The 21,761-nt window shown below is 38.9% G+C and overlaps 1 protein-coding gene across 1 annotated transcript in view; it reads left to right on the top strand.

Moving 5' to 3' along the window:
• The window catches only part of LOC102830374 (microtubule-actin cross-linking factor 1-like), a 474,365-nt gene that overhangs the window by 266,654 nt on the left and 185,950 nt on the right, over positions 1–21,761 (top strand). Inside the window, exons 19-29 of the mRNA XM_006867570.1 lie at positions 72–167; positions 1,102–1,227; positions 3,808–3,960; positions 9,878–10,032; positions 11,888–12,014; positions 12,559–12,742; positions 13,459–13,628; positions 15,690–15,868; positions 17,848–17,986; positions 18,618–18,811; positions 19,826–19,988. Coding sequence (XP_006867632.1) covers positions 72–167; positions 1,102–1,227; positions 3,808–3,960; positions 9,878–10,032; positions 11,888–12,014; positions 12,559–12,742; positions 13,459–13,628; positions 15,690–15,868; positions 17,848–17,986; positions 18,618–18,811; positions 19,826–19,988 — 1,686 coding nt within the window. The remainder of the gene's footprint in view (positions 1–71; positions 168–1,101; positions 1,228–3,807; positions 3,961–9,877; positions 10,033–11,887; positions 12,015–12,558; positions 12,743–13,458; positions 13,629–15,689; positions 15,869–17,847; positions 17,987–18,617; positions 18,812–19,825; positions 19,989–21,761) is intronic.

A 21,761-nucleotide genomic window follows, 5' to 3' on the forward strand; every position in this document is an offset into this window, starting at 1 on the left:
AGAATGCTTCACATATGCATATTGGATATGTTGAACTCATGCCCTTCTGTCTGTGTGCTTGGTTATTGCAGGCTTACAGTGCTGCTGTCCAGTCCCAGTTACAGTGGATGAAGCAGCTATGCTTGTGTGTTGAGCAGCACGTGAAAGAGAATACTGCTTACTTTCAGGTACAGTGGACACTTGTGTGTGTGCATGTCTGTATGGCTGTCTTGGTGTATGTATATGCTTGTAAGGTAAAGATGAAATTAAATCTGAGTTAGGTAGTTTTTATATAAAATACCAACCCAAAACTTAGTTATTTAAAACATATTTCATTGGCTCATGATTTTATGGGTTGGCTATTTGATCCAGGCTAGGCTGAATAATACTTCTCAGATTAAATGTGGTTTCTTCTGGCTGCAGACAGCTAGCAAGTAGGCTGGGATTCAGTAGCCTTATTTTCACATGTCTGACAATCCAGTGAGGTGATAAAGGCACAAGACCATGTGTCTCTAGCTTGCAACAGGCTAGAGACATAAAGTGGCTATGTTCTTAAAGCAGCCTGAGAGAAGAAGCCCCAGTGCACAAGCACTTTTTTCTGTTTTTATCACATATTGGGACTGTGACTCTGTAGTATAATCACTGGACTGCAAACCACAAACCACAAGCCACAAACCATTAGCCACAAACCACCAGCCATTCCATGGGAGAAAGATGAAGCTTTCTGCTCCTGTAAAGATTTATAGCATTAGGAACCCTATGTTGTTGTTGTTAAGTGCCATTGAGTCAGTTCCAACCCATAGTGACCCTGCTTAGGATTTCCAAGGAGCAGTTGGTGAGCTTGAACTACCTTGCTTGTGATTCAAACAACTTTGCAGTCCAGCACATTAACCCACAGTGCCACACCAGGACTCCTATACAAGGTAGTTAAGAGTTGGAATCAATTCTGTGGCAGTGGGTTTGATTTTTGTTCGACTTCTGTGACCTTTGTAATGAGTTATCATTGACCAAGTGAAGTGTAATCTCTGCTCAAATCTGCACAGTAAGATTGTTCTTTCTTAGGTAACATCTCAGTGTTGTGATGTATTGAACACAAGGCATCTCTCCCTCATCTCCCCACAGTTCTTCAGTGATGCACGAGACTTGGAGTCATTCTTGAAAAATCTCCAAGACTCCATCAAACGAAAATACTCCTGTGACCACAATACCAGCTTGTCCCGCCTTGAGGACCTGCTCCAGGACTCCATGGTATGTGCTGCATCAGTGGGGAGTGTTTACTTTTGAGAAATAGAATTTTATGTCCTTGAAAACACCAGGGCAGTGGCAAATATTGTAACGATTGACTCACATTCAAATAGAGTCTAATCAATTTTATTCAATCTCTTTCTTTCCTTCTTTCCTTCTTTCCTAAAAGAAGTTGTTAATAAGATTCTTTTGAGTATATATTATGGAAGGAAAGCCACTTAATGTTCATTCTACTTTCTTTGCATTATTTCAATTCTAATTCAGTATTTGAAAGCAGAGATGGGGTATAGAACATGAAAAATAGAGCTGAAGGGATTAATAGCATCAGATTCTCTTATTTACTTTTTCTCATGCAAAAGACAATTTTTTAAAAAAGTGAAATAGAGCTGAGTCAAATATTTCCTGGCTGATATTTTTCTTTGGGGATTGTTGAGGTTTTTGGGAGATGCAAATGTATTGTGCTTGACTACTACCCTGAAGGTTGGCAATTCCAACCTACGCAGTGTCTCCTAAGAAGAAAGGTCTGGTGCTCAACTTCTGTAATGATTACAGTCATGAAAATTCTTTGGAACAATTCTGTTCTCTAACACATGGTGTCTCCATGAGTCAAAATTGACTCAACAGTAGTTAAAGACAATGAGGAGGTGTTAAAACCTTATTCAGATGTACCATAATGTTTCTCCAGTTTATTTATGTAACAATATTACCTTCTTGAAAATAGTTTTTTACATGCAGTATTTAATTAACATCAATTTTACACTAATTTACTCCAGTGAATTAGTAGCACTAGTAATAATATCAGCAGCAGGACTATTTACATTACATTTTGAGTTGGTAAGACAAGGCTCAAGTTGCATCTTATTTTAAGATAGAAATGTGCATGTAATTAGGAAATTATGTTTCATGTATGAGAAAACAGGAGGACCTCCACATCATTTCAATTGAAATTTCTGAATAAGAGAACCAGATTAATCCAAAACAGTGTCATTTTTTTGGTGGGTGAGATATGGGCATTTGGGAACAAAAGTTGATTTTGTTTATTTATTTTGGTACACTTTCAAATATTGTAAGCTTATGAGTGGGTTTACATTTAGTGTTTCGTCTGAGCCAATAGTCTGTTAATTTAATGAATTTGAAATATAGGATTAAAAACCTGACTTGTCAGATGTTGTCTCTAGAATATCTCTCTTGGAGGTACTGCACGTGTGAAGGAGGAAGATAATTCTTGGCTATCATCTCCTCCCTCACACAGAGTACCTCTCTGCCACAGGGTAACTCTTCTTCTGTTGTTGTCATATCTTCTCTTCTCGAGGGTCGCTGCTCTCTTCCCTCCTCTCCAGGTCAGGGGCATCGGGTTGGCGGCGTCATCGGGGCATGGAGTCTCCTGGGTCTGCTCCTCAGCTTGTCCGACAGGTTCGGGAGCATCTGTCCTGGCTTCTGATCCTTTTCAGAACTTTTACCACGCTGAGCACTTGGTCTCTGGAGCTTGAGATGTTTGACCCTGGGTTAGACAGAAATTGACATCTTTAATGCAAGGAGACTGAAATGGGTAGACCAGCTCTCAAGTATGGAACAGTGTGGCTGTCTCCCTGATATATTCCATTCCTCTTTCTTAACTAATAAGTTAAAGTTGTATTTCTTCCAATCATGCTCCCGGGGACAGGCACAGGTAGTTTATTTAAGCATTTCTTTTTCTTTACTTGCATATTCCAATTCTTTTAATGGCATTTCTTAACATTATTAACTCTTTACTCTCATCACACCTATTTTCATCCTAAGAAAGCCCTCTTCTGGGGACTTTTATACCTTTAAATGGCCTTGAAATATCCTGATTAATAGGTAAAGGTTATTCCTTACTCTAATGAAATTGGTAGTAGTTGCTACCAGTTTTGTTGACTGAAGTTCATTGATTTTTAAGATAAAGAATTGAGTTTGCAGAAACTCAAGAATTTCCATTTTGCATGATATTTCTTTGAAACCAGTCAAATTTACACGTATACACCGAGTTACAAGATACTAAAAGCATTTATCATGATTGCATTCACCAACAGCATTGTTTGTTGTAGAACTAAGATCTTCCTCTATAAAACTTGATTCAATTTAAGAAAGTGAAAGACTTTTTTTCTAAGTAAAATTCTAGTTTCTCCTAAGCAGGAAGGCAAAAACTGGCTTTTACCAGAGAGAAACTGAGTAATAATAATGTCAACTATAACAATAATACAAATAGTAACTTACTATTTTGGATTTCTATATTCTTTGAACTTTGTTTGGGATATCCTTTATTTACTGTAGTCATATATGACAGCTAGGGAGTTTTTGCTTTGTTTTTGCATGTGACTTTATGGTTTATTGAAAAAAGCACAGAGAAAGCTACAAAATTTGGGTACAGCAGTACTTGGTGTAGAAGACAGAAATAAGACTCCTTTTTTCTTTATCTTTGTCTTTCTAAGCTGGCTCCACTAAGGATCCCTACTTAACTGAGAAGTGACATTCTCTGAGGGAGTGGAGCACTAAGTGTTCTTTGTTGACTATGTCACCCTGAGTATCAGTATTAATGTCTTTTTGTTTTTCTTCTCATTTTAGGATGAAAAGGAGCAACTTATACAATCCAAGAGTTCCGTTGCCAGTCTCGTGGGGAGATCAAAAGCCATTGTTCAGTTAAAGCCCCGCAGTCCAGACCATGTGCTCAAGAGCACCATTTCCGTTAAAGCCATCTGTGACTATCGACAGATTGAGGTAAGAAGGAGGAAGGGTACCTCTGGGCACCAGAGAGAAGGACAGCAGAAGGAAAAACCTTCAATTAGGGTTATGATAATAAGGAAAGAACAAATGATAGTCTTTTTCTATTAAAATTTAAACATTATCAAACCTCTCCCATTGTTTTTATTTTAACAAGTCTCAATTTTGATCTGCTTCTTGCCTTGGTAATTGACTTCGTAACTCACTCAGCTTCCTTAGCCTTGTAGCACCTTAGCTCTCAGTGTATTCTCTCCTCTCCGCATCCACAAGCTCCTTCAGCTAGTATGACCACCAAGTTAATACTATCCTGTGTATATCACGTCAGTGCACGTGTTTCTATTCTTGTTGCTACTACACTGGTTCAGACCAGTCATTTCCCTTACTTGGGTCATTGGACCAGCCTCCCCATTCAGTGCATTCTTTATCTTGCTTCCAGCATGATCTTTTTTTTTTCTTTTCTTTTCTTTAATGGCATTCTTTTGCTTAAATACCAGTTTCCATTGTTCTTGGGATAAAGTCTGAATTCTTTAATGTGGGGTACAAAGCCCTGTATAATCTATCTTTACCTGTCTTGTCAAGACTAAATTGTATCCCTTTCTTTGTTCCTGGTAACATGGCATATTACTCCATTCATTGCATGGTACTACAGTATTACTATACAAGGAGCCCTAGTGGCACAGTGACTAAGCACTTAGCCGCTAACTGAAAGGTGGTGATTCAAACCCATCAGCTGCTTTGTAAGAGGAAAGACCTGGTGACCTGTTCCCATGAAGATTACAGCCTAGGAAACACTACGGGGACACGTTTACTTTGTCATATAAGCTCGCTATGAGTTGTAATTGACTCGAGGCACAAAATGATAACTTTATACTGTAGTTTCACACAAATAATGCATGTGTTATGTGGTTTTTGCAATTGCACAACTCCCTCACGTGTTAGTTTCCTATTGTTCATTTTTCACATGGTTATTTTTTTTGGTAGAAAATATGGTACCCTGTAGAATATATGAACTATAAATCATATTTGTATGTTTACCATTGCACCATTTTTTATTCCTATTGTCCTAGATACTTCTAGTCACATAGTGCTGTTGTTATTGTTGTTAAGTGCCATCAAGTCACTTCCCACTCATAGGAGCCCTGTGTCGGGTTTCCAAGGAGCAGCTGGTGGTTTGAACGGCCAACTGTTTAATTCACAGTCCAGGGATTATCCTGCAGTGCTACACTAGAACCTCAATAAATATTTGTTATCCAAAAGAATGAAGGATCCAGAAGTACTAGACGGTGCCCATTACAACTACCATCTGCTCTGAAAGAGATTACATTAGAAAGTCACAGATAGATAAAATGTAAAATAAACTAAAAATTCTTTTTAGAAAAGACAAGGCATTCTGGTCAAAAGAGACTGGAAGAGCCCAGACCATGGCCCTCAACCACCCTTCAGGTCTGAAATATAATGCACCCTCGTGGCCCAATTTCAACCAGTTGGTCGATATTGTTGTTAAGTGCCATCAAGTCACTTCCCACTCATAGCAGCCCTATGTAGGCTTTCCAAGGAGCAGCTGGTGGTTTGAACAGCCAACTTTGTGGTTTGCAGTCCAGTGCTGATCCTACAGCGCTACACCGGGAGTCCGAAGAAGTTGGTAGAATTCTTCGTTTTCATCATCACTATGTATGCTTTGTTGACTGTAAAACATGATCTGCTCTGTAAACCTTCACTCAGTTTGTAATAGAAAGGTAATTTTTTTTAAAGAAATGAATGACTAAAAGAATGAGACTCCCCTTTTCTGTGTTTAAGTATTTCTGTATATAAAATAGGGATAATAATGTTGGTTACCTTTCTTCCAAGAGAAAGAATTGGTCGTCCCAAAATGTTGAAACTTTTTCAGAGATTAATAGGTAGAATGATAGGGAGAAAGGAAAAGGAAGTTATTACAAAAGTGAAGTTGTGATTATTCATGCCCCTTTTATTAAAGCAGTAGACTGCAAGGTTCAAACTCACCAGCCACTCCTTGGAAACCCTATAGTATCGCTATGAGTTGGAACCAACTCAATGACACTTAACAACAACAATGGTAAAAATTACCATTTACCTAATGGTAAAAATAGTTACCCCTCTTTCTGTCAGTTTGTCATACTGTGGTGGCTGTGATGCTGGAAGATATTCCACTGGTATGTTAAATACCAGCAGCATCACCTATTGTGGACAGGTTTCATTGGGTTTCCAGAATAGAAAGAAGGAGAGGCTAGACTACTTTGGAATATTTAGGCACTAATCCTTATGAATGTTAGAGGAATGCTTTCAGATAGCACTAAAATATTGAATTTTGAAACATTATGAATAACACCAGAATATTGTCAGATATATTGCCAGAAGATGAGCACTTCAGATCAGAAGGCACTTAAAATACAACTAGAGAAGGGCTGCTTCCTCAAAGTAGAGTTGACTCTAATGACATGAATAAAGTAAAGCATTCAGGTCCTTCATTTGCTGATGGAGCACAACTCAAAATGAGGAGAAACAAAATGAGCTGTAAACAGCCATTAATAATTGGAACATGGAATTACAAAGTATGAATCTATGAAAATTGTAAGTGGTCAAAAATAAAATGGGCTGTATAAATGTCAATATCCTAAGCATTAGTAAGCTGGAATGGATGGGTATTGGCCATTTTGAATCTGACAGTCACATGGTTTACTATGATGGGAATGATATATTGAAGAGGAATGGCATCACATTCATCATTATAAAGAACATTTGAATATCTGTCTTGATGGACAGTGCTGTTAATGATAGGATAATATCCATATGCCTTAAGAAAGACCAGTTAATACCACGGTTATTCAAATTTATGCACCAACCTCTGAAGCCAGTGATGATGAAATTGAAGAATTCTACCAACTTCACCGGACTCCTGGTGTAGCACTATAGGATCAGTACTGAACTGCAAGTCATAAGGTTGGCAGTTCAAACCCACCAGCCTCTCCTCAGAAATGCTATACTATGAGTCAGAATTGATGGAATGGCATTTATTAACAACACCAACTTCTTTAGTCTGAAATTGATCAAACATGCCATCAAGGTGTATTGATAATTAATAGTACTTAAAAAACAAAGAGGAAGGATCGGAATTGGAAAATACGACCTTGGTGATAGAAACGATGCTGGAGATCACATGAAAGAATTTTGCAAGAAAGCTCAATAACTTATGCTTGCAAATACCTTTTTTTAAACAACATAAAATATGATTATACACATGGACCTTATCAGATGAAATATACATAAATCAAATTGATTACATCTGTGGAAAGAAATGATGGGAAAACTCTGTATCATCAGCCAAAACAAGGGCAGGGACAGACTGTGAAACAGACTATTACTTGCTCATATGCAACTTCAGGCTGAAGCTGAAGAAAATTAAAACAAGTCCACAAGAGCCGAACTATGACCTTGAACATAGCCCACCTGAATTTAGAGATCATCTGAAGAACGAATTTGATGTATTAGACACTAAAGACTGAAGACCAGAAGAGTTGTGGGATGACATCAAGAACATCATACAGGAAGAAAGGAAAAGGTCATTAAGAAGACGAGAAAGAAGGAAAAGACCAAAATGGATGTCAGAAGAGACTTTGAAACTTGCTCTGCAGCATAGCAATGCTAAAGCAAATGGAAGAAATGAGGAGGTAAAAGAGATGAAAATATTTCAAAGGGCATCTCAAGAAAATAAAGTTAAATATTATAATGAAATGTGCAAAGACCTGGAGTTAGAAAACCAAAAGGAAAGGATATGTTCAGCATTTCTCAAGTTAAAAAAGTTTAAGCAAAAAATGTAAGCTTTGACATGCAGTAATGAAGGATTTATGGAAAAAATGTTGAATGAAGCAGAAAACAGCAAAAGAAGATGGACAGAATTTAGAGTCACTATATCTAAAAGAAATGGTTGAAGAGGTATTATCTGATTAAGCGCTCATGTTCTTGAAGGAATAAGTCCAGGGTGCACTGAAGGCATTATTAGCAAAGAACAAGCCTCTAGGAATTGATGGAATGCAAATGTAAATCTTTGAACAAGATACAGCACTGGAGACACTCTCACTCATGTATGAGAAAAAATTTGGAAGACAGCTACCTGTCCAGCTGACTGGAAGAGATCCATATTTGTGCCCTTTCCGAAGAGAGGTGACCCAACAAAATGCGGAAATCATTGGACCAGTATCATTAATATCATGTGCAAATAAAGTTTTGCTAAAGGTAACTCAAAAACAGCAGTAACCGTGCATTGACATGGAGCTGCTAGAAGTTCAAGCTAGATTCAGATGAGGGCATTAAACTAACGATCTCATTACTGGCATCAAATGGATCTTGGCTGAAAGCAAAGAATATAAACGAGATTTTTACCTGTGCTTTATTGACTTCACAAAGGCATTGATTGTATGGATCATGACAAGCTACGGACAACCTTATCGAGAATGGATATTCTGGAACATTTAATTGTGCTCATGAGGAACTTATACACAGACCAAGAGGTAATCATTCAAACAAAACAAGGGGACACTGAATGGTTTAGAATCAGGAAGAGTGTGCACCAGGGTTGTATTGTTTTACCACTACTTATACAGTCTGTGTATTTAGCAAATTATCTGAGAGACTTGATTATATGAAGAAATTCATGGCATCAGGATTGGAGGAAGACTCATTAACAACATGTGAGATGCAGATGATACAACCTTGCTTGTTGAAAGTTAAGAGGACTTGTAATACTTAACTGGTAAAGATCTAAGACCACAATTTTCAATATGGGTTGCATGTCAATGTAAAGAAAACAAAAATCCTCACCACTGGACCAGTAAATAGCATCATGGTAAATGGAGAAAAGATTGAAGTTGTCAGAGTCTTCATTTTGTTTACTATCAACACTATGGAAGCAGCAGTCAAGAAATCAAATGATGTATTACTTTAGGCAAATCTGCTGCACAAGATTTGTTTAAAGTGTTCAAGAACAAAGATGTCAGTTTGAGAACTAAGGTGTGCCTGACCCAAGCTATTGGTATTTTCAGTAGCCTCCTATGCATATGAAAGTTGGACAGTGAATAAGAAAGACTATAGAAGAATTGGTGCATTTGAATTATGGTGTTGGAGAAGAATATTGAAAAGTGCCATGGACTGCCAGAAGAACAAATAAATCTGTGTTAGAAACACATCCAGAATGCTGTTTAGAAGCCAGGATGGTGAGCTTTTGTCTCTCATATTTTGGGCATATTATCAGAAGGGTCCAGTCCCTGGAGAAGGATATCATGCTTAGTAAATTGAAGGGTCATTGAAAAAGAGGAAGACCCCCAACGAGATGGATTGACACAATAGCAGCAGCAATGAGCCCAACCATAACAGTGATTGTGAGGTTGTCACAGGATCAAGCAGTGCTTCCTTCTATTGTGCATTAATAGTTATGGACCAGAATCAACTTTACGGCACCTAACCACAATTGTAACTACACAGAACTTGGTCTGAGTCTTGAATCTCCTTATAACTTATAATAGGCATTTTATAAATACTTGTTTTCTTGATTTTATTTGAAGCCACAATATTTCATGTATTGCATACTTATACACATGATCTTTTTTGTAAAAATCATGATCCTTTACTATGTGATGTTCTTGTTAAGTTCTATCAAGTCATTTCCAACTCATAGTGACCCGGTATAGGTTTTCCCAGGAGCTACTGGTGAGTTTGAACCAACTTTGCAGTTAGAAGTCCAGTGCTTATCCTACAATGCCACACAAGGACTCCAAGTGATTAGTTAATCTTGAAAATGATTTTTTTTTCATAGTAATATTGTAGCCTTGAGATAAGGCACCAGCTAAAAATGCTTTTTGTTTATATTGACTAGCAATGATTTGTGAATTTGTCTCCTCAGATCACAATATGCAAGAATGATGAGTGTGTATTGGAAGATAATTCTCAGCGGACCAAATGGAAAGTCATCAGCCCCACAGGCAATGAGGCAATGGTGCCATCAGTCTGCTTCCTCATCCCCCCACCCAATAAGGATGCTGTTGAAATGGCCAGCAGGTAACTGCTCGACTGCCGTTCAGACTGTCCACTGCTCTTTGGGCTGAGTAAGCTGGTCGAGGGATGTATCTGCGTTTGTGATCTTGAGCAAAGGGAGTTTTAGGGATTTTCTGGATAAGACCTCAAGAGCTCCTATTAAGGCTATTACGTGAAGCACTGCCATATTAATATTTTCTTTTTGAACAATTCTTGGTTGTAAACAGTATGCTCTCAGTAAATTGATTTTGTAGTGACAGCTAATCCTATTTTTTAAATTTCTGGGTTTTTTATAATGATAATATGTGTGCAGATTAAAAAGAGTATACCACAAAGCACATAACAAAAGCTAGCAATCAAGTTTCCTCCCCCATCCCAAAATTCTGTTACTTACGTCTACTATATTCTATTTTTTAAGCAGATTTTTCTACTTTTAACCCCCAAATTTTACTTTAATTTGTATCCAAAATGGAATTTTAAATTAATTATTTAAAGATAAAAAACACAGATATGTTCTAAGTCATTCTCCATCTCTAATCTTTATATCTCACATTTTCCTCTCAACTTGAAGAAATTCAAGGTAATTTGGCATTATGTATGAGTGTTTATAATTTATGTGTTTGTAAGTCTTCTAGCGTAGGGGTTACAAATCGAGCTGCTAACCTTAAGGTCAGCAGTTCGGAACTACCATCTGTTCCTCAGGAGAAAGAGGAGGCTTTCTGCTCCCATAAAGATTTGCAGCCTCAGAAACCCTGTGCAGGGTCACTATGAGTCAGAACTGACTCCACAGTACTTAGCAACAACAACAAAGTCTTCTAGAAGTTAAGTCTGAGTGAGGCATGGAATGCTTAAGAAAATACTTCTCAAGCTCTTCCCATTGCAATTTTCTTTTTATGGTAGATGAATTTCTAAAGTAGCTATTAACTTTAACATTAAAGTTTGTTCGTTTTTTGTTTTTTGTTTTTTTTTTTCTTTCCCTTCAACAATTTTAATTGTGGTAATATACAAGGGGCCTTCAAAAAGTTCATGGAAAAATGGACCTATCTGTACTTTTCTTTTTTCTTGTTCTTCCTGGGTATTTCCCATCCCTCTAGCTTCTCATAGTCGTATCAAATTCAGGTTAACATCTATAGGATTGTTAAATATGTGCTGGTATATATTATGTTGTATTGTTGTTATTAAGTGCCATCGAGTTGGTTCCTACTCAGCAACCAGGTGCTCCTGGTGAGCTTGAACCAGCGACCTTACAGTTCAAACCAGTTTTGCAGTCCATTTCATTAATCCACAGTGCCACACCAGGACTCCTATATAATGATGTAGCAATTACAAATAGTTTGAAAATCTCAATTAACTGAGTTGTAAAGACTTAAAGTATTGGTAGCTTTTGATTTGTTGTTTCTCTCTACTTGTCATATAAATTCAGTTCTGCCAAGACAGTGATGCTTGGCCTTTAAGAAAAATGATAATCCTTGCAATCAAAATCCTTGCAATCAAGTCTATTATGACTCATAATGACCCTCTAGGACAGAATAAAACTGTCCTCTAGGGTTTCCAAGGCTGCAGATCTTCATGAAATCAGACTGCCACATCTTTCTTCCCTGAAGTGATTGGAGGTTTTGAACCAAGGGCTTAACTACTGTAACACTAGGGTTCTTAGTTTATTTTTAGAAGATGTCTGCTGTAGACTCCTGGTGTGGCACTGTAGGATCTGCATTAGACTTCAAACTGCAGGGTTGGCAGTTCCTACCCACCAGATGTTCCTTGGAAACCCAATACAGGGTCACTATGAGTCGGCCCAACTTGATGGCACTTAATGACAACAACAGTTGTAGAACTCAAGTCTTGCAAAAGCTATAGCCAGACACTATGTTGTTTTTAGGGTGGAGCAGTCTTATCAGAAGGTGATGGCCCTGTGGCACCAGCTACATATTAACACTAAAAGCCTTATCTCCTGGAACTATCTTCGGAAGGACCTTGATCTTGTACAGAGCTGGAACCTGGAAAAGGTAATTGTGAATACTGCTGGCCAGATTCACTTCCTGTTGGCAAGCTTTTTAAAGAAAGAACTTTTTTGTAAAGTTATTATTACTTTGGGACTCCTGTCCATGCAAATGAACCAAAGTGGAATCAAGGATATTATTCCAGGGTTAAGGGCCTGAAAATCACAGGAACTAGGAACACTAGCCTGAATAGTTAAGGAAATTACTGTTGAAAGTTATGTCTTTGGTTGATGGTGGGAGAAAGTTGCAGCCTTCTTTTCCCTTTGCTTAACGTTACGCATTAGGTACGTGCCAGTGAAATAACTACTGTTAAGAGTTAGGTCCAGGGGAACACATATGCTGCTTTTGGAGTTCTGGTAATGTTCTGTTTCTTGATCTGAATACTGATTACATCAATGCGTCAAATTTATGAAAAACCAACATAGTGATAATTTGTATGTTTTTTAGTATGTATTAAATTTCAATAAAATGCTAAGAGAAAGAGACAGATTGAGAGAAAGAAAGTAATATTCTTGCTCTGATGAACTTTCTCCTGGCCTTTTTTCACTAGCTCCGATCCCTAGTGCCTGAGGAGTGCCACCAGGTGATGAAGAATCTCCAGGCCCATTATGAAGACTTTTTGCAGGACAGCCGCGACTCTCTGCTCTTCTCAGTAGCTGATCGCTTGCGCATAGAAGAGGAGGTGGATGCTTGTAAAACACACTTTCAACACTTGACGAAGTCCATGGAGAATGGTGTGTGCATTGGGAAGAGAGAGAGGGTGGTAGAATGAGAACCCTGAAGGGTGCTGCTAGACTCTTCTTATAAACTAGAAAGTAACATTGCCACCATTTTACTGTTGACAATAGGATAAAACTTAAAAGAGAAGAAGTCTCAAAATCAAAGTGTGTTAGAAAAGGCCTGCTAATACATAGGTCATTGTTATTAGTCAACCTGTCACATTAATTATGTGTTTTGATCCTCAAAGATCAATATATAATGTGTGGAATTTAAGGTTGCAGAGATGGTTCCCCAGATAAGACTTTGCTTACATTAGTATAGTATCAGTGTACTATAGTCAGTAGTACCCTTGCAACAATTGTGAGATTGGCCCAGGACTGGGTAGTGTTTCGTTCTGTTGTGCATAGGGTTGCTGTGAGTTGGTACTGACTCAATGGCACCTAACAACAACAATATGGGGCCTAGATTCCTGGTGTGGTGCTGTGGGTTAATGCACCAAACTGTAAAGCTGTTTGAACTGCAAGGTCGGTGGTTCAAGCTCACCAGCTGCTCCTAGGAAACCCTATACAGGGTTGCTGTGGCGCTATAGGAAGAGTACCAAAATGTAAACCGCAAGCTGCTTCTCAGAATCTCTATTCGTGGTTGCTATGAGTCAGAACCAACTCAACAGTACTTAACAACAACAGCAACAATATGGGGCCTAATCGTCTTCTTGTTTGGGCATTCACAGAGGACAAAGAGGAGACAGTGGCCAGGATGTACATTTCAGAGCTGAAAAATATCAGGCTGCACCTGGAAGAGTGTGAACAGAGGCTGGTCAAACGAATTCAGGCCCTGAGCAACTCCAGAACCAATGAAGATGCTCGGCAGGACAATGCATTGAGGATTGCAGAGCAAGAGGTAAGCCCTATGAGCAAGAAGGGTGCTGACTGCAGAGGAAATGCTTTCAGAATAAATTGGCTGGCATGAGGGTCTGTATCCTAAGAAATGGGGTAAAGCACTCATGTAAGTACTAGGAGGCTTCCCTGCAGGCTTACAAATTCCTTTTACCTATGAAGAAGCATAAGGAACTCTGGTAGCGTAGTGATTAACGGATCGTGCTGTGAACCTTAAGGTCAGCAGTTCGAAACTACCAGCTGTTCCGTGGGAGAAAGATGAGGCTTTCTGCTCCCGTAAAGATTTGCAGCTTCGGAGATCCTGTACAGGGTCGCTGAACAGACTCCATGGCATATAAAAACAACAACATGAAGAAGCATGATTTCAGTTCCCATTGTATTGTTGAGAAAGCAAACCAGCTGTGTAAATTGTTGAGTCACTCCATTTAGGCTACATGTTTAAGATTGCTAGGCAGAGATCCTGCTCTCTTCTCTAGCCTTTAAGTATATATGTGTTGGTTTCTGTAACATGGTTATCCACAGTCCTGTGACTCAGTAGTAAGGAAAACTCAGATTCTAAAATGGACCCTGAGGCATACTCTCTTTATGCGTTTGAGCAAGTTAACTTTTATCCTTCACTTCTGGTCTTATACTATGGAGATAATAATATGTGATTCACAGAATTGTTTTGAAAGTTAAGTGATACAGTTGTTGTTTAGTGCCATCAAGTTATTTCCGACTCATAGTGATCCTGTATTGCATTTCTGAGGAGCTACTGACAAGGGTTTCTAAGGAATGGCTGTTGAGTTTGAACTGCCAAGATGTGGTTAGCAGTCTAGCACTTATCCTATACTGCTAATACCACTATAATGAATTTCCTGTAAAAGCAAAACTCTATAAAAACAGGAGTATTCTCAAATAAAAGCAGCAAATATTTGTCCCTTTTACTGATGACTTAGTTGCTGTGATTTGGAACCCACTTCATGGCACTTAACAACAACAATTTGCCTCCCGTAATTCTTTCATTGGTTTATCACTTGAGGTCATATCATGTAGGCTCATCATGTAACTGCCAGATCACTGAGAGTCATGGCCCAGCCAAGCTGACACATATGTTGGGGAGACACAATTCAGTATCTACACACATGCAAGCAAATCTTTGTTTTATACGTGTGTATATATTAATGACACTGGTGAATTGATCTGTATAACTCACATAGACACGCACATACGCAACCATGTATCTCCAGTTTCAAACCACCATCACAGGGCTGATTTTGTCCTTTCCTCTTCTATATTTGTAATCATCTTTCCCAGTACTTCATGAAAAAGCTGCTTCGTGTTATTCTTAGTATTTGACTTAAGCTCTTAGCCTATTCACAGAAAGTTTCTGAATTTCTAACTAATACTTCAAACAGCAACAATAACAAAAACTACCTAGTAACTGAAATTCAACATTTATGTATAGTTCTTTATGTCTTTAGATTGAAAGTGTATCTGTTATCCAGATACTATGTCCAGAAATTATTTGTGTCTATTCCTTTTGAAATAAAATTAGATTCATTTTCCTTCTTTTCCATTTTAGGGTTTTTCCTCCTTCGTTTCCTCGCTCCCACTTTCCTCTCTCCTTTCCTTCCTTCCCTTCTTTCTAAATATGATCTTGGTTCCAAAAGTCCAAACTTTGCAGAAAGATACGGTCAGAGGTATCAGCCAGTCCCTTTACCTATCAGCCAGTCCCTTTACCTCACTCCCCTTTAAGTCTGATTCCTGCTATCTACTTTTCTGCATAATTAAACATATTTTTTTTTCATTTCCTCTTTTATGCATAAAAAGTAAAATACTATGTACTCTTCTGGCTTTGCTTTTTTCTGTTTAGTATACCCTGGAATCTACTCTCTATCAGTTCACCCTTTTTTGTAACTGCATATCTCTCTGCTGTGTGGCAATTTCCATTTATACAACCATGGTCCTAATATGGACATTAGATTACTTTTAGTACTTTGTTATTATAAACCAAGTTTTAAAAAATCTTAACTTCTGTTTTTAATTCTGTCTCTATCTTTGTTATATGTCTGGTTCCTGACAGCACACCCAGGAAGAGTTGCAGCAGCTCAGATCAGACTTGGATGATGTTTCCTTGAAATGCAAGAACTTTCTCCATCAGTCTCCATCTGGTTCTAGTGTCCCAACTCTCCGATCAGAACTCAACCTGCTGGTAGAGAAGATGGACCATGTATATGGTCTTTCCACTGTCTATATGAATAAGTGAGTAAACTGATGGTTTGGATTTAATGAGATCACAGAGGGAAGGAAGTGAAGTATTTCATGAACAATCCAGAAAGACTGCAGGTTTTGAAGAACATGTACCCATTGATAATAGATGTTGGTTCTAGTTCATGTTGTTTCAAATAACATGAAATGGGTTCATTTGGCTGCAATGAACAAATGCCAGTGAGACATAAAGGATGTTAATTTGCATTGTTGGGACTATTTTGTGTCTTTCTATTTTTTTAAATACTTCTTGAAAACTATACTTTGTTAAAAGAGAGAGAAACCAAAGAGTAAAAAGGAACCGCTTCAACTGAGCTAAATACTAGTTTTGGAATGTCTTTCCCTTATTTCCACTCACTTGTGAGCATAGTGATTACAAATCGGGCTGCTAATCTCATGGTCAACAGTTTGAACCTAACAGCTGTTCCATGGGAGGAAGATGAAGCTCATGTGAAGAATCACAGCTTTGGAAACCCTATCCAGGGTTGCTTTGAGTTGGAACCGAATCCATGGCACATAACCAGCCAACCAGCTGGTGACCTTAGGGAGCAACATACCTTAGACTCTTTCTAATGTTAAATGAGTTTCTGGATTCACACCTTTTCTTTCATGAATCTAGCACATATGTGTCTCACTGCCACTTGTGACTTTATTTAGAATTGACTTAAATTGGCACCATATATGCGATACCCTTTTTTTTTCTCTTTCTTTTTTTTTTTTTAATGTTTTATTGTGAATTATGTGATAGTTTACATGGAAGAACATTAGCTTTACATTTATCCTATCGTATGTCGTTTCATTGCCATGGTTACAGTCTCCTCCATGCATCATCAACTAACCAACGGGTATGCCTTTCACCCCACACTCCACCCCGCCCCCCTCCGGTCGTCAGCACACAACCCTTCTCCCTCTCTGGGTCTAGAATCCCCATCCATTCCATCTCTCCACATCATCATCTCTGCCTCCATCTCTGGCATCACTTCTTCTCTGGGTAGGATCCCGCTCTCCACTTTTCTCCATTGGTGGTCCTAGGGTCCTCCACTCCTAGACTGCAAAGTTAATCACTCCCCTCCTTGCTACAAAATGTCTACCTTTACATTTCCAACCCTCACTATCAGTTCCGATAACAATTATTCACTATTGTATCACAAGAGACCCATCTGCATTTCCTTTCATCAGCTCTGCCTAGACTGATTGGATACTACTCAGTGGAGAGTCTACCTTCCTCCACGCCCTCTGGATCTAGGCTCCCTCTTGAAAGCTTGTAAGCCAGTCACTTCTTGCCTTTGTAGCCCCCCCACCCCACACACACTGGGTAGCCAATGTCCAAGTTGCCCATCCCTGTCTACTCTGTGTATGGAGGGGGTGGGCATGAACCTTGCTGTAAAGATTTGTTTCCTCTTTTGAGCTACTGCATCCATAGGTGTAGGTCAAGTTCATCAAATTGTGTCAGATTACTCTTTTTTCCTCTTCTTTCTTCTTCTAGTTGAGCTTTGATCATCCAGTTATTGAAGCTAGGTCAAGTGGGTATTATCTGCAAGTGTGGGTGTTCTTGTGCGTATGCCCTCTCTTTTTATCAGCTGGATGCTTTACTCTCCACTCCAGTCCTCTGTGGCTATGTCACTGACTCTGGGCTGAAGAGTCCCCAGGTCTTGCTACACTGCTGGCCAACCAGGTCTCCGCCCGGGTTCACAGGAGTCTATTAAACGTTGTATGGCTTAGATTGCAGCTTCATTGCTATTTTTCCCTCACTTCCCCTTATCAGTGATAAACGTGGTCACCAATCAGAGCGTGTATTACCACTGATTCTTAGTTTTGGAAGGGGGTTTGCTCTGAGGGGACCCTCTTTCTTTTTTTACAATAGTGAAATTAATTTTTGACAGTTATGTGTTATGAGACTTTGTGTAGTACTCTAGGTATTTAGGCTAGCTTTCTAAGATGTGTGTGTTAAATGACGGTGATTTTATCCACAGGCTGAAGACAATCGATATTATAGTACGTAGCATTCAGGATGCTGAATTCTTGGTCAAAGGTTATGAAATCAAATTGAGTCAAGAAGAAGGAGTACCAGCAGATCTCTCATCTCTGGAGTCCCATCGGTCCACATTATCGGTTGGTTGCTCTAAGTTCTAAGGAGGTTGATTTAACATATCCATTGTTTTTGGTTAGTAGAGAAATCCCAACTTTGGATGGCCTGACATGATTTGATTTTGCATTTGAACTGGGCAGAATATCGTACCTAATACATTCTAATATGTGTTCAAAGAAGAGGGATTAAGAAATCTGTCTAGCTAGAATGGAAAGAGAAAGGACTTTGCCTTTCTATTCCTTCCCTTCGCAATAAAACCAGTCAATGGTTGTTAGAAAACATTTAGTCATTATCACATTGCATTCGCACAAGCAACTCTGTCTGGTGGGTAGAAAAGGGGTTTATATCTCCATTTGGAGATAATAAAACCAAGACTCAGACTGGCTAAATGGTCTGTCCTATCAATATAGTTTGTAGGTGGCAGAGCTAGGTTTCTCAAACAGTTCTATGCATGTTTCTCTAGCTCCCTTTGATTTCCCAGTGTCCCATCAGGCAAGCAGGAACCATGATCTATGGAGGTAGCTCTGCCACAAACATATTTGGGTCTAGTTTCTTAAATTACAAGTATAATATGGAATCAGCTGTAGAGTGTTTTCTACCTAAAAGGTGAGAACTCGTTTTGGAATTCCTGTTACTATGCTTATGTTTTTATAGCATTGGCTTAATGACGTGAAGGACAAAAATTCAGTGTTTTCTGTCCTGGATGAGGAAATTACCAAGGCCAGGGGAGTGGCTGAGCAGCTGAATCGTCTGACACCAGAGCGAAACCTGGATTTAGAGCGCTATCAGGAGAAAGGCTCCCAGCTGCAGGAACGTTGGCACCGGGTCATTGCCCAGCTCGAGACCCGGTGAGTGGTGATGAATTTTTCTCTCTTTGGAGTTCAGGGTCTGGTTTCAAACAAGAAAAGAATTATACCTGTGGATTCTTGTATAAAGGCGAGGCTTGAGGGTCGTGGGGTAGTAGAAATTAAATAAGAGTGTAAATTATGGACAAGATTGGTGGTAGAATGTTGGAACCACCAACCCCAAAGCAGACATGAGACTTGCTTTTGAATCAGCAGGTACTCAGTGTGGCCCTATTAAATGCCTCCCTAGTGTCCCAGGACAATGACTTAATAGCGTACAGATTAGAAAGGTGATCTGGTAGTCTTTTTTAAAGCATGGAACCTGGATTCTATCCCTTTTTACTAACTTTAAATCCAAATGGATGCCATTTTTCATAGTGAAGCTTTTCAAAATGTCTTGCTTCCATTTTCATTTGCTAATGCAGTAGCTTTTCTCTATTACTTTAGCTCCACCTCTGATAACATTTTAATTAGAAAAACTGTTCTTTTTTTCTTAAGCTAGCTTCACTGGAGAAATATGCAGAGAGTAGGGTTATACCAATTTTTATAAATTCAAATGGAATGTAAGTGAATTACTGTCCCAGCGCTGCTTAGAACAATGGCAATGTGGTGTAAGTAGCTGGCTAGGCTGACACAGTAAATAACTACTATTTTCAACACCCCTCCTGGCCACTTCACCCTGAGAAATTGTAGTGATTCATAAATCATAGCTCTGATACTCCTTCATCAGGGTGTACAAGTATACAGCAAGTACTAGTATATTGGCAACACTGATGATCCTTGGCAGCCTAGAGAAAACATTTGATGGGGATTATCATGAGATTCCAGAACTAGTAGAGTACAACTGTGTCCTATTCACTTTTTACCCCATAGGGCACATAGGTCTCACTCCACCTTCCATTGCGGCACTCCATAAAGATCTGCCCTCTGTAATCAAGCCCAAGTGGAGGCAGGGGCTAAGGAGGGAATTGCCTCATTTATTTTATTGTGCTTATGCCAAGCTATTTACTCTTTCAGCCAATCTGAGCTAGAAAGTATCCAGGAAGTTCTGGGAGAGTACCGAGCCTGCCATGGAACTCTCGTCAAGTGGATTGAGGAAACCACGGTCCAGCAAGAAATGATGAAGCCAGGCCAGGCAGAGGATAGCCGAGTGCTATCAGAGCAGCTCAGCCAGCAGACGGTGAGTGTGTCAGGAGTTTAGTGGAAGTTGCAAGGAGGTAAAGGTAGCTCATCATATAAGAGGATAATGTTCTAACAATTAAAACTTTTCCAAAATGGCAAGACATTCCACATCCCTTCTGGTAAAAGTGGTTCAAGCAGGAGAGTCTCAAGATACTGCAAGAGCAACTAATCTTGATTTTTCTGTTGAGTATATATTAAATTCAGTAGGTTGACAGGTTAATATTATTTTGTTTCTTGATATTACATTTATGTTATTAGGATTAGAGTATCTGGAAACAAAAACCCAGGAAAGTTGAGTGGAAGGTGATATTTTCATTTAAAGCAGTTTTTATTTGTTGCTTTTTCTTTTTCATAATGTTTAATGTGCTTTTGGTAGAGTCTACACAGCAAATTTAGGTTCCCATTTTGACAGTATCTATGCATATTATGGAGTCCTGGTGTGGCACTGTGGGTTAATGCGCTAGACTGTAAGTTCGCTTTGAACCGCAAGGTTGGCAGTTCAAGGTCACCAGCCGCTCCTCGGAAACCCTATGCAGGGTCACTAAGACTCAATACCAACTCAACAACATTTAACAACAACAAAACATGCATATTATTCGGAGTTCTAGTATGGTGCTGTGGGTTAATGAGCTAGACTGCAAAGTTGGTTTGAACCACAAGGATGGTGGTTCAAGCTCACCAGCTGCTCCTTGGAAACCCTATATAGCATCGCTATGGGTTGGAACCGATTCAGTGGCACTTGACAACAACAAATGCATATTGTTCAGCAACATTAGTTACATTTTTTACATTGTGTCAAAATTCTCATTATTTCTGTTTTAGTTATTTCACTTCCATTTATCCAGTCTCCCTGCCCTCCTCCCCACACCCCCACCCCCCACCCCACACACACACCTTTTCATCTTCGCTTTGGGGTAAATGTTGACCATTTGTCTCATAGTATTGATTTTTTTTTTTCTTTTTTTAAGAGTATAGTACTTGTGAGTGATAGTGTTTGTTTTATGGGTTAATAACGTTATTTAACTGAAAGGTGAAAGGAGTAGTTTCCGTGTCAGGTTTAAAAGGTGTTTCAGGGTGATGGGTTTTGGGACTTCTTTGGTCTCTACTGCTATTGTAAACATGAGTTTTGTTCTGCATGTTTCTCCCATTCTATCTAGATCAGTCTATTGTATTCCAGGTCAAAACTTCCAGTAGTTATAACCACACACCATCTAGTTCTTCTGGTCTCTTGACAGTTTAAATTGTGATTTGTTAGTCCTATAGAATAGTTACTTCTCTGAGACTTTGGTTTCCTTCTTTCTCTTTTGCTTCAGATGTAGAGACCAATAGCTTTTTCTCAAATGGATTCTTGCAAACTAAGACTCCAGACTTTACACATCAGACTAGGATGTAGAACATAAACTTTATGAACTGTGAACTATATACTCAAGACAACTGGTCTGAAGTCTTCAAACCCAGTAAACCCATCCCATGAGGTGTTTATGTCTAGAACGTATTCATACCTGTGCTTCCTTTGTGTTTATTATGCATATTAATACAGACAAACATTCACGTAGTTATGTCTACAGATACATGTGTCTGTACACATACACCTTTCTATACACATATGCCCAATTAACTACCTATGTAACCATACGTATTTTTTGGTTCATATGCAATTTACCATTTACCAAAAACATCCCCATAATCTTGTATACTTCACTGTGTCCTTGTTTCCCTTAGTTAAGTTGTACAGACTTCACTTTTATTTGGTATTGCCTCAGATTGCAAG

Source organism: Chrysochloris asiatica, unplaced genomic scaffold, assembly GCF_000296735.1.
Source record: "Chrysochloris asiatica unplaced genomic scaffold, ChrAsi1.0 scaffold00106, whole genome shotgun sequence".
NCBI lineage: Eukaryota > Metazoa > Chordata > Mammalia > Afrosoricida > Chrysochloridae > Chrysochloris > Chrysochloris asiatica.